This window comes from Suillus discolor, assembly GCF_016758755.1.
Source record: "Suillus discolor strain FC423 chromosome Unknown F5147scaffold_14, whole genome shotgun sequence".
Taxonomy (NCBI): Eukaryota; Fungi; Basidiomycota; class Agaricomycetes; order Boletales; family Suillaceae; genus Suillus; species Suillus discolor.
Window position 1 is genome coordinate 24477 of NW_024541261.1, and position 13014 is coordinate 37490.

A 13014-nucleotide genomic window follows, 5' to 3' on the forward strand; every position below is an offset into this window, starting at 1 on the left:
CAAAGACCGCGAAGGGTCCAATCTGCAGATCAAGATTCATGATTTGAGTTCAGTGGGCACCTCGCACGACCCCAGCGCCAACACCGCGTTGCACGTTCTCGTGGCTGACCGGCAGAGAGAGCTAAATATTACAGTATTTATATATACAAGATCCGATGCAGAACTTGGACGCACAAAGTTTTTTGGGGCAACAACGAGGCATCCTCATTTGACGGAGCTATATGTGTGGCGCTTGCCCTAAATTCCAAGTTCATTATACATAATTTGTAAGCAGTGTTTTGCCACGTGCAACTTCGAACTTCCTAGTCTCGACTCTCCAGGCAGACGATTGAAATAGAAGTTCCGTATCCAGCATTAATATTAATATTAAACCTTCAGGCATGCACGATCCAATTTCCAGTACACGCCCCATGGTGCATGATGCATGATGTACAACCTCGGGCCCTCAAACAACGCTCATATCGATGGCACTCCTCAGATCTGATGTGAGACTTCTGTGATACATTGGCTCGAAGATTCTCGCTTGTGTGGACCCAACCCTAGTAACGGTAACGGTGACCGTGAGGCGTGAAGATGAGCGCCTAGGGGTTCTTTATTAGAGTGGTCAAACTTTACCGTCAGTGGCCAATTCCTCTCTCTCATCCCATTGGTAACATGGCTCAATATTCAACAGTAAATCGTCTTTCAAATGATCAACCTAGTCTGGAATATATCATCAATCACGTATTTCTTCCCCTCAAGTTGCCGCAGGGGAGTGACCAATCCCCTGAGAACGACCTGGTCTTATCTCAGGTAGTGTTTGAAGCTGCTATCGCCTTCATTGACCAGATACCGCACGATAAGCTGCTGCTTTGGACGAGCAGCTTAAAAATGCTTCGCAATCTCAAAGATTCAATCAGATTCAGCGTGATGTCTGCCAAAGAAGTCGAATCTCAAATCAATGCTATGGACACCAAAGGTCTTGTCGTTTTCTCATTCACATCCTTTTTCTGTATTGAGTATTTATTTTCAGATGTCCTTGTATATATGATTCGCGCTCAAAATGCTGCGGTTGTAATGAGAAAACTCGAATCTGAAACTATATTCGAGTCATTTGAGGTATCTCCTGACCCTACCGCAGTGATGGGCGCAAAGGGAAAGTTGATATGTTCCTATCCTGGACCTGCCATCACAGTCCCAGACATGAACATTGATAACGCTACCTTTCCCGCCGAGCTGGCAAATTTTCTTGTTCACATGGATCAAGATGTCCTTGATGCAGCAGCGACGAGGACAAAGGCTAAATCCACTGTTCTCGAAGAGAGGGACACCACGCATCCGCGGTATATCACGGAACTCCTCACCGGTATACTGCGTGGCCTCGGGAGCATCGCTGATGTTCCTCGCATTCGCAAGCGCATCGGAGATGATGTGCTGTGGGACAGCGTGAAGTTGCCGTGGAGGCGGTCTCCACTTTGGCTTGTAATTCGTGTTGCCTTACAGACGACTCTGGAGCGCAGTGCTCTCGGACGAACGACGTATAAATCGTTCATGCTGTTCTTCATGGTGGGGCTCGCGACCCTCGCCCTCAACCATAACTTGTCGAATGACATCTTACACTTCATGTCGGCAAAGATCGCACGCCGTCTTTTCAAGCTTGGATCCTCTACTTCTCCAGAGTTATCGCAGATGGTCACCATTGTAACCACGAATGTAAGGAGTGTCCTGGAGAAAAGATGGAGATCTGTTCAGAACGCACAACGCGTCTCGCCCCTTTGGGCTCCCGAGACCCTCGAAGTGTTGCGAGATACTCGTCTTTCCTTGAACACGAGCCGACGGTACATACATCAAGCTTTGCAGAACCAACATCTATCCCCTCAAACAACCCCATTTAATCCGAGCCACCACACGCGCGGGACAATCAATAATTTCCTTGACGCCAAAGTTAACTTCTTGATAGCCGCTCATGCCGCAGAACCGTCTCTTGCCCTCACAGACTTCGAGACCGCCATTAGTTCTGGGATTGACGACTGGGTAGCGCGCGTTCCACCCCAGAGTGTTGATTCTGCATGCGTCTCGATCGAGGCGTGCGCATCTGTGTACTCCTCGAGAGCGCTTACGGCTTATAAAGGAAACCCGGAGAATTTGTCTATCATGCTGCTCACCCTTTTCGAGCTCTGGGTAGCGATGGATAAGATCGTCGTTGGACAAATCCCACTCCTGGCTGAATACTCCCCCGAAATCCCATTGATGCTTTGGGAGTGTCTTTTAATCCGCAAAGCTTCCGCCCTTGATCGTTTGAAGAAATTGCACGCCTACCTGAAGGCTCGTCATTGCCAAGCTTCCAGGCATCTGTCGGCATTCTCGTTTACCAACAACAAGTCGTTCGCAGCGCAATATTTTTACCAGTCATCCAAGCTGCAGAGTTTGAAGGTCGGCATCGAAGCGGATGGTCAGAAACGCCGGGAGAAGAAGCTCGCTGAGCTTCAGACCCTAAACAAGAGGTATGGTGGCTTACAGGCGCGCGCAGCAAGTTTAGCGCACGAATACACCATCAACTCCCGCGGCTCGCAGTGCCACAAGCAAAAACGTTGTCAAAAGTGTCATGTGGAGAAGGAGATGAAATCCTTGACGATTACAGTTCACGAGTGGCCGCTGCCAGAGCGTGAACTGGAGGCGATAGTAGTCGTGTTTGAGCTAGCGTGCCCCATTGCGTTTGACATGTGGAGATCCTTGACACTTCATGTCTACGTTGACATCTGCACTCCAGACAAGATTTCATCCGCTCATCCTTTCATGGTCCTGCCAAAATATGACGCCTTGAAGCAATATCGCACGTGCCATTCAAGACAAAGACTCACTTTGGCGTCAGATGCCAAACCTTTCTCCAAGTCTCATTACAGCAACACTCACATTCCTGCGGTGGACACCAAAGTTTGTGTAAACAACGGACTCAAATTTCGGCCTTTCGACACAACGACAGGTGCATGGGTGACAGACGTACTGCTACGATGTGACGCCACTAAGCTGTGCACTTTCCTTCTTCCGAAGGGACCATATGATGGTATGCAGCAGTACCTTGCAGGGACATCCCACACGTCAAACGAGGTCGTGGCCAATCAGGCGGATTGTCACAAAGACGTGACCATCCACGAATTCATCGCCTTCGGAGCCTTGCGGAGTGGACCGCGTTTACAATGGATGAATGTACTCCGTGAACTCTGTGCAGGGACGCTCAATTTTCGACGTGAGGAGATCCATTTACTGTTGGCCCAAGCTGTTTCACAAGTCGGTCCATTTTCATCCGACGACGACCTTATTTGGCACGAGGAGTTGGCCAGTGTGCCCTTCCTTGGTGCACTACTCGGAGAGCTGGAGGATTTGATGGCGAGCGTCGAAGGAAATTGGCTGGAAGCTGTCACGATCAGCACTATCATCATGCTTGTGTGCCGTGTCTTGTCCGCGACTCAGGAAGAGAGTGTCAAAAGTCGCGGACATTCACTCCTTCGAAGGATACGAACTGCGACTTTTACGTTACTGACGCAACTATCAGAGAAAATGCAAGCCAGCAACGACGAGACGGACAGCCGAGATTTACAAGGGCGCGTTCTGGATATGGCAGTCACCTGTCGTAGCACTTTTGATGTCGACGGAGACGCTTCACTGCTCCTGACGTCAGACGATGACATCAAGGTATTTGCATATTGTGCGGTCATAATTTATGACAACACTCCAAGCCAACTGGGCAATCTCCCACAACATTCCAAGCTACTACTAGAGCGAGACAAGAGATGTTGCCATGCATTAGAACCCGTTATTCGTCTATATGCAGGATTTCGTAGGAAGGGTCTTGATTACGCGGTGGCCAAGATTTGGAGCAGCTATAGACCAGGAACTCCTTGGAGGGCACTGACGGCTCCGAATTCTCGTTGGCTCGTGACGCAGACTGCGCCTTCGTATTCCCAATCATCACAGGATGTGCACATCAATTTGATTAGCGGATGCTTGCTTGTTGACGGGAAGCAGCTGGGCAGGCTCCCTTCAAAGATAGCGCAACATCCCACTTACAAATCGATTTTTGGCGATGTGAGTCTTTGTCAGTTGTAGCTTTTTTGATACACGCTCACCTATCGACTACAGAAAGTTCTGGACACCATTCTAGCTGATATTCGTGGAATGGAATATACGACACGTGGGAACTTCTGTGACCATCAGGTTAGTGGTTGCTCTCGTCGCCATCACTCAGTAACTCATGATGCACTCGCTTGTCCCTGAAGGTGTCTTTTGCTCTCCGTGACTCGAATGATCTCATCATCCGTGCGAAGCATGTTGAACACGACTCACCTATCCTCCAACTCATTCCGAGCCACAAATTCGTGGAAGACCTGCCGACCCCCTTAGTCGTGGGCCATACTCATTGGCTTAACCTGCAGACGAACGAAATCGAGATTCGTCCAGCAGGAAATGCGTGGAAATCTTCATCTGATAATTGGGTCTTACGATTTGCTGTTTCGGGTTCCTCGACAGCACAGAATTCCGGTGGTGCCACCCTTGTCGACATACGCAGCCAAACGTGGGACATGATCTCCAAAAGGCTGCGTCCTCTGGAAGATGCAGGCTTCATCATGGTCACATTGAACAAAGCATCCGGCAGCACTCCCTTGTTGAAGGCTGATTTACTTCGATATGGCCTCGAATTCTTCATCGATGAGGATGGAGAGTTGCAGTCCCGTAACATGCGCAATATGGTCGTTGATGTCGTTCAGTCCACTGGAACGATGCTGGGATTGGTTAACCAGCTCATCTTGCGCCCGAAGTTGCAAGTTGCGGATGAACATCCGCGCACAGTCATCATTCCAGACGGCCATATCTCATATTCCGCTGATGGTCATCATGTCCGCGTCACCATCGCTCCTGAAGGTACTCGAGTGACATACCAGTTATACAGGGTTGATACAGATCTACGCTGTCTCACTGGGAATGTGGGTCTCACAAGCAAGCTCTATCAGGCGCTCCTTCACGCTGTTACCAGCGGCTGTCTCCCTGATCCCCTGACGGGTCGAACAGGGACAGAGGAGGCATTGCATCTCTTGCATTCCGCGGCTTGCCGATCGTTTATGAAGCTTCGCTCTCGCGACGCAGATCTTTTGCGCGAGATCAGTTCGCTGTCAACGAAGCGCGTCTGGTATCCCACTCATCTTCAGAAGATGCAGACAATTTCGTGGTCATGCCTTGCGCCCCTTGCACAGCACCATGGTTTTCATCCAGCCGCGAAATCTATCATGGATTACGGAATGAAGCTTTCGACTTTCTCAGAAGGGTCTGCAAACCTTCGGGTTGCCTTTGAGCTTCCGCGATTCACCGACCACCTTCTTGAGCGCGCTTCAGTTCGTGCCTTGATTGTCTATCCTGATGAGTTCTCTCTTCCACTTCCGCTTGGCGATACAGATGTTATCTATGCTTCACGTCATATTCCCGACAAAGTGGCGGAAGAGAGGGCATTTCAAACTGCTTTCATGGTACATCAATGGCCAAGCAAACTTCCAGTGCAACAGAATCTCCTTCGTTTATTGACTCAGTGGAAAAATGTCAAGGGCATTGGCGAGCCGTTCACCTTGCAGTACTCCAAAGACTGGCTTCAACCGGCTTTTCCTGACATCTTCCTTTCTGCGTACGACCACTGTTGTAAGGCTACAAAGAGAGACACATCTCGGCTGGTTTTCACCCTGGCTTCGGTATCATACAGCTTGTTGGATGATCATGCGCTCGTGCCAACACTCTTAGCCTTCGCCACAGTTCCCGAAATTCGCAGCCTGGGAGGCCCACCAAAGCTCACCTCCTATGATCTCTCGGATGGTTTTATGCCATCCGATAAGAGATTGGACGATATCATCAGTTCGTGCTCCAAAAAGTACGAAATGAGCCAGGAGAAACACCTACCTGCAATGCCTGGCGAAGGTAAAAAGGTTCTGGAGAAGCGTCGTCGTTCAGCTTTCGAAGGCAAGTGTTACTCTGAAAAGCAAGTCATTCTCAGCAAAGTTCGGGATGCATGTCCATGCGAAAATCCTCCGGCACTCAATACGCTGCAAGTGGAGTACTACAATCTCAATGAACTGCCAGGGAAACTTTCCCCAGTATTTCGCAGCTGTTGGCGAAATCGTTGTCTGAAGCTACACCTGGATAGCCTTCAGGGGACACTCGAACAGTTTTATACGCCCAAACCTCCTTCCAAACTACCCTCTCGATATGATCTCCATTCCCGCCTTCATGACTCGGATGTTGTATCACCGGCCTCATCGGTTGATGCCCAGTACCTGTTCGGTAGAGATCCGCCTGTGACAGGCATGTGCGGGTCATCTCAAGTTCTGCCCAATGCCAATTGGAGAGATTTGGTATCTCCAAGTTCCCAAGTCACAGCGAGGTTGCAACAGCTGATCAACGACTTTCGCGCACGAGGAAGTGACAAGTTTCATCACAAATACGCCAATGATCTAGACCGGAGTAGGTTGATCTACTGTGACGAAAAGATCGTTGCCCCACCAGATTCTACGCCATACACGATGGAACTACTCCTCGAAAACCATTCTCTCCATAGCCGGCAATTCCAATATTCACTCGCATCTATCTCACACGCCCTCTCCCCTACCTCTGCTACTGAGAACACGTTATACAATGCCGGATTATGGCCTCGAGTTACACCAAATTTCCTTTTCACACGCATGGCTTCTGCAGCAGGAAGTTCTTCTGGGAAGGCTTGGCGTGCTACTCTTGTCCAGCTGTCGCAGATACTTTTGCAACTGCAACGCTCGCGAAGGCTGTTGGTCTTTGCTGCCAACAAAAATTGGGTCGAGTTCTTCAAGGAGTTGGACAGCGAAGAATGCGATGGATTTGATCCGGAGCTATACCCTGACTGGCTTTTGATACAGGTACGCTATACAGAAATCGATCATTAATGATAACTGATAATGGCATTCTCAGATTGAAAGTCAGTTCTTGGCACGGCCAGTCCAGGTCAAGGTCGCACTGGAGATGATGTCACCGTGCACAGGAAGAAATACTTCCCTCCAACTGAACATGGGCGAAGGCAAATCCTACGTTATCGTTCCCCTCGCAGCAGCCGCACTCTCTGATGGCCACAAACTGGTCCGAGTGATCGTGCTGAAGTCATTGTCGGCTCAGATGTTCCAGCTCTTGGTCGAACGACTAAGTGGTCTCGCGCAAAGGCGTATTTTCTATATCCCATTCTCCCGCGCACTCTCTATCAACTCGTCGAAGGTGCAAATGTATCGTAACCTAATGCAAGAATGCATAGACGCCAGAGGGGTCTTGGTCGTGCAACCGGATCATATTCTGTCGTTCCAGCTGATGGCTGTTGACCGTCAACTGTCCCTTCGGACTGAAGCTGCTGAAGATATGCTGCGGACTCAGCTATGGCTCGACAATCACACACGTGACATCCTGGATGAAAGTGATGAAATTCTGCATGTCCGCTACCAACTGGTATACACTGTGGGCCTCCAAAGGTCGCTTCAAGGACATCCAGAAAGGTGGACGACAACGCAACAAGTGTTAAGTCTTGTCGCGAAGCACGCCGCTCGGCTCATGAACGAATTTCCCTCTCGATCAGAAGTGTCCACTCATGAACACGGGGGGTTCCCCTTCGTTCGCGTTCTGCACCCGACAGCAGGTGAAGCATTGGTTCAATGGATCGCAGAGGATATCATCAATGGCGCCCTTGAAAACATCAGCTTCGATCAAGCACCTCTCCACGTGAAAGAAGCTGTTTGCCGCTTTATCGTAACTGAGAATATATCCAGTACTTGTGTCAGCGTAGTGGAGGATCGCTATAGACACACTACAGTCTGGCCAGGTCTCCTAGTCCTGCGTGGACTGCTGGCATGTGGTATCTTGGCGTACGCTCTCAAGGAACGTCGCTGGCGCGTGGACTATGGCCTTGCCCCAAAACGAACTATGCTAGCTGTTCCATTTCGCGCAAAAGATATGCCCTCGCTGCGGGCAGAGTTTGGCCACCCGGACGTTGCTGTTACCCTCACATGCTTGTCATACTATTATGGGGGTCTCACGCTCCAGCAGTTGATGCTGTGCTTCGAGCTCCTGCTGAAGCAAGACAATCCTACCCTCGAGTATGAATCTTGGGTTGCTGGGCTTGCGTGCGTCCCAAAAAGTCTGCGTCAACTTAGTGGAATCAATATGGAATCCGCAGAGCAGCTCCCTGAACTTCAACGACTGTTCAAATTCAACAAGGCGGTCATAGATTTTTACCTGTCCCGAGTAGTTTTTCCCAAGGAAGCGAAGGCATTTCCCAGCAAGCTCACCTGCTCCGGGTGGGATCTTGCTCAAGAGAAGAGACATCTCACCACCGGCTTTTCTGGTACAAACGACAATCGCTATCTTTTACCAAGCTCGATGGTACAGCATGACCTTGATTATCAACGCAGCACGAACGCCCGGGTCCTGGCGTTCCTTTTGCGCCCAGAAAACAATTGCTACAGACCCATACCGTCAGGCCAGAAGGTGCAACATTTCATCGACACCTTAATAGCACAAACTCCCGAGGTCCGCGTACTCTTGGACGTGGGTGCACAGATGCTGGAATTGGAGAATCAGGAATTGGCCGAAACATGGCTTCGAGCCAAGCATAACGCCCAAGCTGCAGTCTTTGTGAATGACGATGATGAAATTGTTGTCGTTAGTCGGGATGGGACAGTAGAGCCCCTTGTATCGTCCCCCTTTGCCCAACAGCTCGATCAGTGTGTGATATATCTCGATGACGCGCACACCAGAGGAACAGATGTCAAGCTGCCTTCTGGCTTCCGAGCTGCTGTCACGCTTGGTCCGAAAGTCACGAAAGACCGGCTGACGCAAGGTTCGTGATTCCAGAGTTCATGCGGATCGATTTTGACAATAACCAACGACACAGGATGCATGCGAATGCGGAAGCCGGGAAATGGTCACTCAGTGATGTTCTTCGCTCCAACAGAAGTTGACCGAAGCATTCGCTCGGCGACTCAGAAAACTGATACGGACCATGTCGATGTTGCAGATATCCTGCACTGGTCGATGCTCGAAACATGTCGTGACATTCAAATGCGTACATTCCACTGGGTTGAACAGGGATCGGATTTCAGCGCCCGGTATTCTGCATGGACTCATTTCTCGCGCGCTCCTACCGCTTCAAGTTTCACCCTGAGAACAGCCTGGTTGCAGCCAGAGGAACGTTCATTAGAGGATATGTATGCGCCACGCAGTCCTCTGCAGGTATCCCACATCTGTGATGCAGACATTCGAAGCAAGTGCGAGGAACTCGGAGTTCTAACGGGACCCGACAGGAGCATGGATGAGGAACAAGAAAGGGAGGTAGTCCATGAGGTAGAGAGAGAACGTCAAGTTCAAAGACCACACAAAGTGCAACCTGCAACTCAGGAGTTGCATGCGCACGTTCATCAATTTGTCAAGACCGGCCGAATTCCCATAGGGTCCCCCGCTTTCATTCCAGCGCTATCCAGCCTCGTCAACACCACCGCTGAATTTCATGAAGGCGATCAGTGGGCGCACAACGTTTTAGTAACCCGTGACTTCGCTCGTACGGTGGGGACTATCCTTACCACACAGAAAGTGGATGAATACCTGCGGCCCGTCAATTGGATCGTGCTTAGTGACATCGGAGTGCTGGTAGTCATGAGTCCGCACGAAATGAACGCACTGCTCCCTGATATCCGCAATAGCAACACAGTTCAGTTGTGTGTCTATACTCCTCGGACCACAAACACGATGAAGGCATGCGACGATCTTCGACTGTACCGTGTTCCTTCGACGCCACATCCGACCCCAGCGGAACCGCTGATTTGCCAGCTCAACCTTTTTGCAGGTCAACTGTATTTCTCCAGTTACGAGATGTATCTCCGCACTTGCAATTTCTTAGGGCTCAACGCGCCGGATTTGGAGGACGAGGACTTGATAGCCGACAGTGATGGATTCATCAGGGAGGAGAATCGCTCTTCTGCGAGAGCATTGTGTCCGTTCAAGCGATCCCAGCTTCCTCCGCTGAAGAAGTTGTTCGGAATGAGAAGGAAAGGCATGGGGTATCTGCCAACTCACCTCGGAAAGATGTTCAATGGGCGCATTCTGACTGAGGGGGATTTTCTGGACTGAGCACCGGGTCTGTTTAGCGTGAGTTTTCGCCTTTCTACTAAGGACCTTACTGACTGCAGTTCTGGTCAACAGCGATTGTGTCAACATTGGTCTTCATCATGATGAGTAGTTTTGTAATCTCTAGTCAAAATTGTAGTGGATCTGAGACGTTGTGCGTTATGTCAAATATTAGAATGCTTGGGTATTTATGGTTATTCTGCCGCGTAGTTGAAAGACGGATATGCCTGATGCATTGCAAGCCTGCAAGGTACCTGCGGAGACATGCTGATTCATACAGTTCTTCGATCAGTCATTACTCAGCAAGTGCTGCCAACTTCTATCGGCATCCCTATAACCTTGTAAAGGTACTTCATCAAAGTGTCCTAAGCATCTTGGGAGAGCGCTTGCACAACGCTGTTTATCTCCGACGATTTTGTGCTATTCAGTATCGAAACAACGGTCTGCAATGTCAGGTTCAACCCTGCGCGAATGCCAGCGTATTGGTGCGATGTCGGCAACAGAATCACCTGAGCTTCCTCGACATTTGGACCATGAGGTGTGCTGTCCAGCGCGATTCCTAGCAGGACCCCTAGTATGTCTCCCCTACGCGAATGAGTGGTGGTGCTTAGGTTGATTCATGTCGTAAAGTAGCAAGATGAAGATGGGACTGTACCTGGCTAATCATGATGTGCTCCGGACTGCGGCCTGCTTCTGTTTCGCATCACCCAAGACCTGATCCATCTGCAGCTGCATCAGAAGTCGATTCCTTCCTTGTCACCATGGGCTGAGCGAATGTTGCCGACGATTTTTTCACAGCAGAACACACAATGTTAGTGACGACAAAACAGGATGCAGTAAACCCCATCTGATATCTTACAGATCAAACGTTGCCCGACCATTTACCAAAAATTGTTTCCCTTCGAATTCTATTTACACGCTATCTCGATTTCAATGCTGTGCCCCGTCGCTCTTTTTTTTCAACTGCTGCGATATTTTGCTACCGATGAGTTCGAACGCGAAAAACTTGATGAATTTGTATCGATAGAAGGAGCGGTACGTCGGGTTTCCTCATTTTTCTTTCTTTTATTGAGGATGTGCAGGACAAAATGTATGGTTATTGTCAACGCGTGAAACGTACGACCTAGGAAGTGTTGTCTGAGTTTCGGTCCGCAAAGATACCGACTCGGAGAGAGTATGTCTTTGACTTGTTCCCTCCGCTGAGACCGAGAGAGTTCTCAATTGCTAGTTCCATCGAGGTGAGTTCGAGTTAGAATGCGTTCACTGCAGAACAATTCACCTCTGAGTTTCATCCGCTCCATCCCCGTGAAATCCATCTTTGTGTTGCTATAGTGCGCTATCGCACAAAGTTGAAAATTCATCGGAAAGGCGTCTGTACTAGTTATCTATCAGGGCTCGAATTAGGTCCGCATGGCGTTGTAGCGTAGTTCCTGAACTCATATCATCTCCAGGAGATACCCTTCGTATCGGTCTCAGAAAGGGCTTCATTTCACTTCCTACGGATCCAAACACACCAGTGGTGTGTCCTCACCTAGTATGCGTGCCGTCATTGAACAACGCATACACAAGGGACACACTAGTATGTTTGGCAGTCTTTGTATATCAGCTGATCCTTGATGACCCCAGATACTACTTTTATACTTCGGTTGCCGTTTTGCACACAAGGATCAGCATTATCACGCGGAATGGGAATCTCATGCGGAAGAACGAAAACTGCGGTACTGCGTTGCGTGTTCTCGTGATGGACCAGAGGGCGTCAAACGGACGTATGTGCAAGATCTGATGAAAGAGGATGCACAGTATATTTGGACAATGCTGGGGCAGCAACGAGGCATCCTTATCATTTCAGGGTGGGTCCAGATTACATGTAACACGTAATGAACCCTAAGCCTTTCTGATAGTTCTTCGAACAAAATGCCTACTGCCGTCCGTGAAGCTGTGCGAGGTGCAGTAGAGAGGTTTGGAGGAAAGTCAAATGCCGAGGCTGTGGAGTATGTTGCTGCAATGGAGAGGGAGGGAAGGTTGATTGAGGAATGTTGGAGCTGAGAACATTCGAAACTAGTAAGCATCAAATCGTGAAGAAGACATACACTTTGATAAGCAGATTTCGCAATTTCCGTTGGTCGCATCAAACGCCTGTGATCATTGTTTAAGTTGTTCTTCGAACAAATGCCCATGTACAGCCTTGACAATCATCCGATGGTAACCCTCAAATCTCATGTAAAAGCTCTGCGACTATAAGTCACAGCAAGTGATATCGTGATTGAGACCATTGGGCGTAAGCACGTCCGAACTCCCGAGCGGTATACAGCTGCGTGACCTCAGGAGCAACTGAAAAGCATCACTAATGTTCCTGGCATCCGCAAGCGCATCGGAGATGATGTAGTGGGGAAGAACTCGGATTCCTATCGGCACCGCTAAGAGGCATGGATGAGGAACAAGAAAGGGAGGTACTTCAGGAGGTAAGGAGAGAGCGTCGGGTGCGCAGACCGCCCGGGGTCCAACCTGCAAATCGAGATTCATGGTTTAAGTTCTGAACTTTGGGTTGAGTGGGAACTTCGCATGATCCCAACTCCACCACCGCGTTGCGTAAACTTCTCGTGGTCGAAAAGAGGGTATTTATATAGGCAAGATTCGATGCAGAGGGACGTACACAAAATTTTTGCAGCAACAATGAGGCATTCATCTTAGAGTGGAAGGCCTAGAACCAAGTGTGGTGCCTGATTAATCCGAGTCCTGAGTTTCAAGGATGGTGGTTCTTCGGGCGAAATGCCTACTGCGGTTCGTGAAGCTAAGGCCATGGACTCCGGATGGGGTACTAGTATCCAAGTCGCTACCCGAGTTGAGGCAAATGACTCATACAGA

The 13014-nt window shown here is 49.5% G+C and overlaps 2 protein-coding genes across 2 annotated transcripts; both read left to right on the forward strand.

Moving 5' to 3' along the window:
* Positions 1-687: 687 nt before the first annotated feature.
* F5147DRAFT_791070 (uncharacterized protein) lies at positions 688-10146 on the forward strand (the record flags this gene model as incomplete). The annotated part of the gene is made up of 6 exons (XM_041443064.1): positions 688-958; positions 1013-4065; positions 4120-4194; positions 4257-6905; positions 6958-8866; positions 8921-10146. Coding segments are annotated over 6 exons (9183 nt in total), but the record flags the coding sequence as incomplete, so codon positions are not given.
* A 346-nt stretch (positions 10147-10492) lies between these two features.
* Positions 10493-12537, forward strand: F5147DRAFT_759484 (uncharacterized protein). The gene is made up of 8 exons (XM_041440447.1): positions 10493-10723; positions 11140-11184; positions 11277-11387; positions 11419-11480; positions 11572-11668; positions 11776-11999; positions 12051-12210; positions 12254-12537. The coding sequence occupies exons 1-7, from the start codon at positions 10598-10600 to the stop codon at positions 12193-12195; spliced, it is 810 nt and encodes a 269-aa protein (XP_041295336.1). The 5' UTR covers positions 10493-10597; the 3' UTR covers positions 12196-12210; positions 12254-12537.
* Positions 12538-13014: the final 477 nt, after the last annotated feature.

Bases quoted from the DNA above. Each gene is read 5' to 3' on its own strand.
- F5147DRAFT_759484 (XM_041440447.1), top strand. From the start codon at position 10,598: ATGTCAGGTTCAACCCTGCGCGAATGCCAGCGTATTGGTGCGATGTCG. The intron at 11,481-11,571 runs GTGCGCTATCGC...ATGGCGTTGTAG, and splicing joins TCCATCTTTGTGTTGCTATA to CGTAGTTCCTGAACTCATAT. The intron at 12,000-12,050 runs GTGGGTCCAGAT...CCTTTCTGATAG, and splicing joins GGCATCCTTATCATTTCAGG to TTCTTCGAACAAAATGCCTA.